Source organism: Phaseolus vulgaris, chromosome 1 (genome assembly GCF_000499845.2).
Source record: "Phaseolus vulgaris cultivar G19833 chromosome 1, P. vulgaris v2.0, whole genome shotgun sequence".
Classification (NCBI taxonomy): domain Eukaryota; kingdom Viridiplantae; phylum Streptophyta; class Magnoliopsida; order Fabales; family Fabaceae; genus Phaseolus; species Phaseolus vulgaris.
In genome coordinates, this window is record NC_023759.2 from 50,954,591 (window position 1) to 50,965,705 (window position 11,115).

The 11,115-nt window shown below is 29.7% G+C and overlaps 2 protein-coding genes across 2 annotated transcripts; one reads left to right on the forward strand and one right to left on the reverse strand.

Moving 5' to 3' along the window:
- Positions 1-1,164: 1,164 nt before the first annotated feature.
- Positions 1,165-2,321, reverse strand: LOC137815258 (arabinogalactan O-methyltransferase 1-like). The gene has a single exon (XM_068618373.1). It carries the CDS (start codon positions 2,186-2,188, stop codon positions 1,340-1,342), a length of 849 nt encoding a protein of 282 aa, XP_068474474.1. The 5' UTR covers positions 2,189-2,321; the 3' UTR covers positions 1,165-1,339.
- A 3,840-nt stretch (positions 2,322-6,161) lies between these two features.
- Positions 6,162-9,277, forward strand: LOC137815259 (non-specific lipid transfer protein GPI-anchored 1-like). The gene is made up of 2 exons (XM_068618374.1): positions 6,162-6,650; positions 8,866-9,277. Exons 1-2 carry the CDS (start codon positions 6,290-6,292, stop codon positions 9,072-9,074), a joined length of 570 nt encoding a protein of 189 aa, XP_068474475.1. The 5' UTR covers positions 6,162-6,289; the 3' UTR covers positions 9,075-9,277.
- The last annotated feature ends 1,838 nt before the right edge of the window (positions 9,278-11,115 follow it).

Sequence of the window (11,115 nt, forward strand, 5' to 3'; positions counted from 1 at the left end):
CACATATGGATGTTTCAACTTTTTTAAAAAAATAATATCAAAGAGCTTATCTAAAAACTCTATAACGAATACAAATGTAGACAAGTGTTTGGAATAGATGACCGATCTCTTTAACTACACAAATATCAACGATTTCGTTGCTATGTTAATACAAGTAATTGGATACTGAACTAGTCTAAGAAAGAAAAAGACATTCTTATAACCTTATTTTGTCGTTGCTATGTTAATACAAGTAATTGGGTACTGGACTAGTCTAAGAAAGAAAAAGACATTCTTATAACCATATTTTGTCGTTGCTATGTTAATACAAGTAATTGGGTACTGGACTAGTCTAAGAAAGAAAAAGACATTCTTATGACCGTATTTTTTAAGTAAGCTATAATTCAAAGATTTTGCTTGCAAATCCTTTACAAGCAAATGAATGGACAAATATTTAAATTCATGTTATTTATCATTATTGAAATTTTTAAAATGTAAACAATAATGAAATCATTGATATAGTTGATTAACTGTAATATTCGACATTTTATTTTTCTAATCACGAATTTATTCAAAAAAAATAAAAATGCTTATCACTTTATTACTTATAAAAATTATCTCTTTAAAGATTCAAATAATACATTTTTTGTCATGTTTAATTAAGAGTTAAAAACTTCTGCAATAAAATATTTTGACATTATCAACCAAACACATATCATGTTACAAATAGACATTTAAGAAGCGTTTTGGGTATATAAATTTCTTTTCATCTACCGGAATCATATTTTTCTGGAAATTATAGTTTATAGGATAGTACTCTTTTTTAGAAATATTGAAATTATTAAAAAAAATTACAAACTGATAGGCATATATGAAAAAAAAAATCGTTTTATAAAAATCTTGGATTTTTATCCTCTCTCAAATGCTTTCGTAAGAAATTGAAAACAAATAAATTTGTAAAAAGTAATTTTAAAAATGTTCATATCAAACATAACAGTTGAGCAAAGATTCACAACAGTTTGACTAAAAACTCTCAAATTCATAAATTCATGAAATAAAACACTCTGAAACTAATCACAAAAGTCAACGACACATGTTATATTTTGTCTTGAACAAGCTTGTTCGTTCATCGATCTTGCTGTTACCCTTGCGCTGTCCGCAAATTGGACATGACAAAGCGTAGAATTAGAAAGCAAAGCATAGTAATGATCAAAGAGAGAGCAAAAAGATGATATGAAATCCGATACAGTGTTCCCTACTACGCATGCAACTTCACGTTGAATCATACTCTGAGAAGAGAAAAGAAGAAAGAAAAAAGATGAAGAACAATGGGAAAATGGTTAGAAGGGTGAAGAAGTTTCTAGCAGAAATGAGAAGCATGGGTGTCGTTAGAAGAAGGTATCTGGAAGTGCCAGAGCCTTCCAGCACCATTCACCAAGTTCTTCCTACACAGAAACTCTTCTGCGTAAGCCTTCTCCACCTTGCGATCCACGTCATGCAAGAACACGTGCGTCACACCGGGTTGTTTCCGGTTACGCGCCATCACAGCGGCGGAGAACACCGCCGCCATCCGCCCCGGCGCCTCCGCGAAGTACCCCTTCGGCGCGTCGATCATGATCATGTCCCACTCCCTCTCGTAAACCTCCTCGGGGAGATTCTCCAGCGCCAGCTTGCACGCTTCGTTGCCTCGCAGGTACGCCGCCGCCGGAGAACACGTGGCTTCGGAGCGGTACGAGGCGAGCAGCGTCTGGGCGTCGCGAAGCTGCGTACGGTAGTGTACGGTATGGGCCTGCAGGCCCGGCGCGTCTTTCAAGATCGAGTGGACCCACTTGGGATCCTCCTCCAGGAACACCGTGGTGCCGCCCGGGTTGAACGAGGCCCACATGAGGGAGTCGTGGCCCAGCCCAAAGACCAGGAAGTTGCAGGGCCGGCCCAGTGACTTCATCACGTCGAGACTGATCTTGATCTCCGCCACCGATTGCTGCGGCACCACGCGCGAGGTCGCGTAGTGGAGAATCGCGCGCATCTGGATCGGAGCCGGGTCGTAGCTTATTTCGTTTCGGGTTCGGATCCCCAGCGTGGCCGGACACAGGTACGTGGTTTCCGAGGATCGGACTGCGGTTGTGAGAAAAAGCCCGGCGGCGATGAGGCCCGCCACTGCCAGGCCCACCACCCACCGTTTCTCCTGTAACGGATAACGGTTCTTCATTTTTGAAGGCTTTTAATTTCTTTCCCTTTGGGTTGCATGTGTATGACAGTAGAATATGGTGTTGATTTTAATGTGTGTGTTGTTGATGTGTTAATGAAGATGTAACATGAAGGAGTTTTGTTTTGTGTTTTAAGGAAAGGTGGTTTGATTTTGTCAAATGAAAATATAAGGCAAAGGTGACAACACAACTTCACATTTAAGAGATTTTCATTTTCCTTTTTTTGAATGATACGATTTTGGGGTTAATTGGGAGAAGAAGATACCAATTGTACACTAGGAGTGTGGTAAGGACATTTGAGTTGCATGTTAAAGTATAATATTTTTTAATTACATTATATCCATGTCACATAAGGATTTTTTTTTTCTTCTTAGAAAATATAATTTAATTAGTAACTTAAAGGATATTAGTAGTTTATTGGATAAATTTTGTTTTTTCTGTCATTTATTTCGTACCTATTATTCTAATCACACTAAATATAATGAATAAATATTGTTAAGGATAAGAATATAGATTAAAATTGTTTTATCATATTTTGTTTTATTTCATGGAATCAAACGGGTTTGAGACTAAGAGAATGATTAGTTTTTTTTTTCTTGGTTTATCGTTTTCTCTCTTTGAACAACTTCATAACTCTTTCTTGTTTTTTTCTCCTCGTCCTTGTAAACTATAAACTTATATGGTACCTGCAAAAGACACTCTGTCGCTCAAGTGAAATCTGGGTATTCAATACTTGGTGTAACCAATGCGTGTGTGACTATTTATATGATTATTATGGATCATTTGTTATTGAGTCGGATTAGAATTTTTTATTATAGTTAAAAGTGTATTATATAATACTTAATTATAATTTATTCTTATTAATCTTCTGTTATGCTTAATAATTTTGGTTGTGTCACTCTAATTAGAAACTGAAATCTCTATTAGTCATCTGCCCTAACCAGTACACTAACAAATATAAAAAAATGTCATTTAGTTTTATTGAAATTTGAATGTGAAAGTCAACTATAACAATATTTTAATAACAATGAAATTTATTAATTGTAGGAATTAAATTAAAGTAAAATTTTAGATAATAACGTACTCGTGATGTTCTATGCAAAAACAAAACAAAACTTATCATAATGAGAGGTTCAGGCAAACACAATGAGAATATAAAAAAATGCATGTGATTTTTTCGTGATATTCGTATTTTGAGACGGCTAAATGAAAATACCATGTTCACATTCATTTTTTTATTTTTTTAATAAAAAAAAAACAAAAAGTAGTAGCATTTGGATATGCTTAAAGTAATACCAACTGAATGTCTGACCTAACACTATAAACGCAATAAATACGAAAAAAACTTTCTAATGAGCTGTTTAAAATTTTAAAAATAAATAATTATCAATGTATTGATATTTTTTTCAATATAATAAAAAAATATTATAAAAAAATAATTTATTATTTTAATTTAAATTTCGTTAATAATTAAAATAATTAAATACGTATTTAGTTTTTAATAATTTGTCATGTATATTTATTAAATAAATAAATAAAATTTAATATGAGATTAATTTCATAATTATTTTAACTCTACTCACACCTATTTTAAATTAATTGTATATTGATATTGATTTTTTTTATAAAAATATGCGTGATAATTATTAAAAATTAAGTATATGTTTAATTATACTAGTTATTGATCAAGTTTAAATAAAATTGATGAAATTAAAGCTATTCATTCTTTTATTATATTAAAAAATATAAATATTTGTTATATTGAATAAATTATTTAGTTTAGAATAATCATAAAACAATCATACATGTATCTCGTGAAAAATAAGAGTATCGTGACTCCAAGTTTCTGTACTATTTTAGTTTCTCTTTGCTTTTAAAGTTTGAAGTGTAATGTCCTAAGCAAAATTAATTTTTTAATGGACACATACATATCAACGATAAAAAAAATAAACATGCAAAAAATATTGTTGGACTAAGTGAAATGAATATAGACACAAATAATTATATTCAAACACGAGGCATTATTTTTTGAAATGTATTTAGACTGTAAATATTACTCGTATTAATTACTATTTTTTTTATTTGTTCAGCAAAATTATTTCAAATTATATATTTACTTTATTATATTTATCCAAAAAAATTATTTCATATTATATATATTCGACAAGAAGAAGAAGAAATATAATTTCTAAGAGCATAGTTAACTGAGAAAAAACATAAAATAACTAATTAATAAAGTGAAAAAAAAGAAATATAATTTCTAAATGCGTGCTTTAGTTTAATACAAAACAAATACTATGAACACATGTAAAGTAAACTTAAAACTTGTTAACAAAAACCATTTAACAAATATACATATCATATTTCAAAAAAACATATACTTAATAATGTAAAATAATAATATTTATTTTTGTACTTGTATAAAGCATTATTCAACTAATCTTTTTTTCTTTCCTTATTTTTTCACTTAAGATATTACCAATTGAACAATTGATGTTCGTTCCTTGATAGTTTATTTTTTACTTTTCTTTTCATACTCGTTTCTTAGTTATCAGTTAGAAGTGAACTTGTAAAAAAATTTCCAATAAACAAGTATTACATAGAAGAGCGAGTAATATATTGATAAAAACGTAATTTATTATTGTATAATCATATGTATTTATAATTATTGTAATAGATTATGCGGTATGGACATTGTTTAAATGTATCTTTGCTAAAATCACATTATCTGATTTATCGAGTATCTTCTTATTTTATCTTGGTGCATTAACTCTATGCAATCAGACGAACTCTGATACTGAATGACATGATTGGCTCTGTCCCAATCGATATATATATTTTTTAATTTAAAAATTGAATATATATTATTGTATTATTAGAATTGATTGTTAAGTGGATAGTGTTGTAAAAGTATTTTTGTGTATAAAAAAATATAGGTGAAGCAAATATAAGGCGTTAGATGGGAGCTGACACAGCTCTGTGGACAGAGCTCTGTGAACATTCATGGTAAGAAGAGAGAGAGAAGAAATGGAAATGGAAATAAAAAAGTTAAAGAAGGAAGAAGGTGAAGTTGAAGAGGGAAGAAATTTGAATGCATGTTGCATGGTTGTATGCCAGGTGGAGAATTAAATTTGAAGGTAGAAACGAGACGCAGTGGTTGAGGAAGCACGCTATTTATAGTATCTCTCTTCCCACAAACTCCAAAGTCATAATCCCCAACCTGTGACCTCTTTACTTCTCTCCAACCACTACCACCCTCCAAATTTATTCATCTATTCCCATACCTATCTCTCTTTTTCATAATTATCAACCAAATTTTTAATCATCTTTCAAACTATTCTAAAATATTTAGGGTTTTAATTTTAGAGTTTGATGTTTCGTCATTATTTTGTTTTTAAAAGACATTTTGAATAGTAGAAGAGAAAATAGTATATAAACTACCATTGACTTCGACTTTTTAATGATGTGATACTTACTATATTGACAATACCTGAACACCAATCAATTTTGTATTTATTCAACTTTTCCTTCAAATTCAAAGTGTTTATTCTCCTAGTTGTTCTAATGTTTATAGGGTACGCTTATGATTATGATTAGGGTGATAATACATTGACAATTCTTATTTTTTTTATACAACCACATTATAACTTTGAATACTATTATTTTAATATTTTTTATATTATTTTATTTTAAACTTAATTTTTATTATATATATTTATTTTAAAAATTATTACATCAAGAATTATATATATATATTTTTTTTTTCTTATAATTATATTATTTTTTAAAATTACGAGTAAGATATAACAAAATGAAATTTAAACTTTGTTTTAAAAATGTTTTTTTTTTTTTACGTGGGAACAGTGGGAAAAAAGAGTGTAATATAGCAATTTAGACGAAACATGACACGAGACAAATACTGGTAGCACTACGATGTTAAATTGAAGTTAATGAAAGGTAGTTGAATCGTAACGAGAAAAAGAGATTAACGGCGTTAAGCTACCGTCCAACGCCCCCACCTATGCACATTAAATAGAGAGAGGAGCAGTCACAGCATTCAGAAACGCAAAAACAGAGGCAAAAACAGAGACAGAGACAGAGTGATGATGAAGCGGCAGAGCAGAGGGGAGGTGGTGGTGGTGGCGATGGTGGTGGCGATGGCATGGTGTGGGTGGATGACGGCGGCGGAAGGCGCGGATGATTTGTCGACGAAGTGCGCGGAGGTGGTTCAGAAGGTTATTCCGTGCTTGGATTTCGCGTCGGGGAAGGAAGCGGCGCCGAAGAAGGAGTGCTGCGACGCGACGGCGAGCATAAAGGAGAGCAACCCAGAGTGTCTGTGCTTCGTCATTCAGCAGACGCACAAGGGTAGCCCTCAGATAAAAAGCTTGGGCATTCAAGAGGACAAGTTGCTTCAGCTTCCTTCGCTCTGTAAAGTAAAAAACGCCACCATCACCGATTGTCCCAGTAAGCTCTCTCACCCATTCTCACTTCAAAACTTCACCTTTTCCTCTGCATCTCTCACTTCAATCAACACAAACAAACCCTCATTAACCATCTTTTTGTTCAAAATCCTAACTAACACATACAAAACATTACTAATACTTAGAAACCAAATTCTTGTAAGTCCAATAATCAATAATAATCATTTCTTAATATATAACTAGGTTTTAAATTAAAAAAAATAAAAATAAAAATTCATTTCATAATATATAAATAAATATAACTAGATTTCAAAACTCCAATTCTTATAAACTAAATAAATTGATTTTTTTTTTTTATATTTTATCTTATAGAATTTTCGTATTTTATCTTATAAATCCACTATTTTTTTAATAAATTTTACCTTATGAAATGATTTTTTTTTAAATTTTAACTTATAAATCGATTTTTCTATTTTACCTTTATAAATCATTAGTTGATTTTATCCTTTCAGACTTCTTGACTTCTTGTTAATTTTATTTTATAAACTAATTTTTTATTAATTGATTTTATCTCATAAATCGATTTCTGATTGATTTAAATCTTATTTTTATAAACCTATTTTTATAAATTTTATCTTATAAATTGATCGATTTTGATTCTTATATTGTGGATTTTACCTTATAACAAATTGATTCTTATATTCTTATAAGTAGTCAATTTTTAAAAAGTTTAAGCTATATTTCTTAATAGGGTTGATATTTAAATAAAAAAACAAAAACAATGGTGATCTTCGATGTTAAGCTTCTATTTTTGTTGAGAAATTTTCCCTTTAGTTATCACTCTAGAAGCCCTTAGATCCTGGATTATATGTTAGGTAAGTTGTTTGTGTGTGAGAATTGAATTACCCTAAACTTTGATGACAAACTTGTCGTTTAGATGATTCTGTAGGGCATGTGAAACAAAATCCAAGTTTTATTAATTAGTGTGGACTTTTTTTTTGGTACGAGAACGCTGTGAAGGTGAAGTGCAATTTTTTGGTGTAGAAATTGTACTTTTTAGAAGGGTACATGGATAGTGATTGTACTATTAATTTATTACGTGTTTTTTACTTAAATTATATTTTCTATCTATATTCCATTTAGTTTTTATTTAGTAGTAGCTTTAGTTATATATATTTTTTTTTATTTTTTTTAATTATACTCTTACTTTCATTATGTACTATAACTTGTTTGGAGGTAACGAGAGAAAGGAATGTAATAGGTGATTTATCTAAAATTATATTGAAAATATTAATTTAGGCGAAGCAATCTTAAACAAATATTATATAGGTAGAGAGAGTATTTTTTTAGTTATACTGTCATTTCTATAGTTATTTATATATCTATCATCACAAAGGTGAAAAGCAACATATAATTTATTTATTTTCAAGTAGAAATGAGAAAATATAAAAGCTTTATTATTGTCATTCATATTATAAAAAATATTGTATATTGATTTTAATATATATATATATATATTATTAATTAAGAGGGCATTACCATTACTTTCAATAAGATTGCGTATATTAAATTAAATCTGATTCTTGTCCCTAATTAAATTGAAATGTGGCCAAAGGGCAATTCCAAGAGCTCAACATTTTCCATATTCAAACTTGGGAATATTAACCATGGCTCCTTCATTGTTTGGAAAAGTAACAGCTGTATTAAAAAAAAGTCATATTTTGAAACTTTGTAGATAAAAGTATATAAAATTTCAAACCTAGAACATTTAAAGTGATAAAAAAATATGGTAAAAAATAAGTGTATTCTTCACACTGTGTATCTTTTTTCTTGTTTACTCATAATATATATATATATATATATATATATATATATATTCTTTTCCTTGTGTTTCTGTTGTATCTGGTATTGTTACTCACATTCTTTCACAATAAATGTTAATATGTTGATTTTTCGAGATTTTCACTTATGATCATTCTAGTCTAAGACTCTACAATTTCCATTACATATAAATTTATGCAAATACAATTACTATTTTTGTGTATATTTTTGTTTGATACTACATGAATTCGTAATAGCCAGCTGTTAGTGAGGGGTTTTAAAGTGTTCGATGGAACATTTGTTATTGTCTGATTGGTCAGTAGTTGCACTAATAAATTTGGTCACATGTCTTCAACTACTAATAAATTTGGTGGATTTTGTGTATAAGTAAACCAATACTAATAGTACTACATGGCATGTGATTTTAATGTGCGCAGAGCTTCTGGGTCTATCTCCAAGTTCCCCTGATGCTGCAATCTTCACAAATTCTTCCAAAGTAACTCCTGCAACATCAAGCACACAAAGTACGACCCCACAGAGCCAAAATGCTTCGTATGGAAGTGCTGTTGTACCTAGTATGCTGCTCATGACTTTGACCATTGTTGTGGCTGCAATTTCACCTGTTTTTGTGAGCATTTATACGTGATGGGAAAGGTTGAATGGTGTGATGAATGAAGCAAGTTTAGTCAGTGGAAGTTGTCGTTTTGTTTGCTGTTTTTTGTTTTCTGTAGGACTTTCAATTAATGAATTAGTTTGCCGTTTGCATATGTAATGTTAATGCATCTGTTCTGCTTCCAACAGTTCATATTAATGGATTCTTGGTCACAGTTGGGAAGACTCTTAAAGTAAGGATAATCTTCAAAAATACTACATTGGTACCAAAATATGTATATAAATATTTCTTAATATTAATAATATTAATATTAAAAAGTGGATTGGATCTTTAATAAATCTTTCTCACGTTGACAACGAACTTTTTTCACGACGTTAACGAACCTTTTTCACGTTAAGACTGTCAACTCGTGCCTTTAATAAACCTTTCTCACGTCAACAAAAGACCTTGTGTTAGTTGTTGGATGTATGCTGTGTTTGAAGGTGTGACCTCTCTGGTGGGGTGATATAACTATATTTGTTTGGTTTATTTACCTTTGTATGAGATTTTAGCTTGATCTGTAGTACAATGTTTGTTAGATCCTTAGTTGGTAGGGTTCTAGGAAACCTGTTTTTGGAGTTTTGTATAAGGGTTGAGACACCCCTGAAGTGTCTCATTTTATTTTATTTATTGATAAAAAAAAAACAATGAACCCTTTTCACGACGTCAACCAACCTTTTTTACGTTGAGACTGTCAACTCATACGTGAGACTGCATATTATTAGTAGTTTGATAATAAGTTCAGGATTCAAGATCACTCTGATATTATATTGAAAAGTGAACTTTTAAGTGTAATTTAAACTCATAAATCAACTTATAAGATAGGTTTCCCGTTGTAATCTTTAACCATCAATATTAAAAAAAGAGATAATTTTCTATCTACTACTATTACTACTCTATAACAATTTCAATTGCTTTTACACTTTACATTTATCATTTTATCTTTAAATTTCTTGTTTTCTTTTCCTTGTTTTTTTCGCCCGAAAACTTATTCACAACCCTCATTCTTTACGAAATCTTTGTCGAAAAGGATACTTAAATGTTAAGGTTTTGAATAAAAAAATATTTTTGAACAAAAATTGTAGGACCTGTGTTTTTTGAAATTTTCCTCACTGCATAGTAATTGTGTCGGACAACTGAATTGTTTGTATCATCCTAAGATTCTTTTGCTTACAGAACAAGAATTTCATAGGCACTGGACTTTGTTTTGTGACTTGCATGTATCTTATAAGAAACTTTCGTTCTAAATGTTATTATGAAATGGTAAAATTTTAAATATTGAAACATAGATCTTGTTTGTTTGTGATTCTTGGATTTTAAAAGTTAATGTCTTCACAACAAAAATATTAAAGTAATATTTAATTATAATAATTAAATCAATATTTTTGAATTGTAGATAAAAATTATAAAAGTTTGAGGTTTATAATAACTCACTATTAAAATAAAAAAAATTATATTCTGGTTTGACCAGATAAAGTAAAATAAATTCTACTAATTTTTTTATAACTAACAATTATTTTGATATATCTAAAAAAATATTATTCTGATAACTAACATTAATAAATATTACGGCTTCTTAGCATGTTGTCGAAACGCAATTGTTAGAGCTTTACGCTTCACTGTCTAAAAAAAAGTCAACAAAACAATCTCACAGTTAAGTCTTGATGATAGGTCTCAATCAGAAATTAAATTCCTAAATCAAACTCAAAATTAAAATTGTGATATTTGCATGTGTGTTTAATTAAAAAATAGCAGTGATTCTTAAAATCAAGTTAATATATTCAATAAATGTTAGGTATAAAAAAATACTTTAAAAAAATATACTTTTTAATCATATTTTTTCAAATGCAAAAACTTTTTAACCCTTAGAAAATGCACAAGACTTTTGAGATGTGATGTTTTTGGTTATGCCTACGAGGGATCCTTCAAAATGGATGTAAAAGTAGTATTAAAAGTTTTGGACTGGGAAAATGAATTAAACGAGAATTATATTACCAAAAAAACCACAAATTTTATATTAAAATCAGTTTTAACT

Coding starts and splice junctions, on each gene's coding strand:
- LOC137815258 (XM_068618373.1), bottom strand. CDS start 2,188: ATGAAGAACCGTTATCCGTTACAGGAGAAACGGTGGGTGGTGGGCCTG.
- LOC137815259 (XM_068618374.1), top strand. CDS start 6,290: ATGATGAAGCGGCAGAGCAGAGGGGAGGTGGTGGTGGTGGCGATGGTG. Junction 6,651..8,865: donor CACCATCACCGATTGTCCCA/GTAAGCTCTCTC, acceptor TAATGTGCGCAG/AGCTTCTGGGTCTATCTCCA.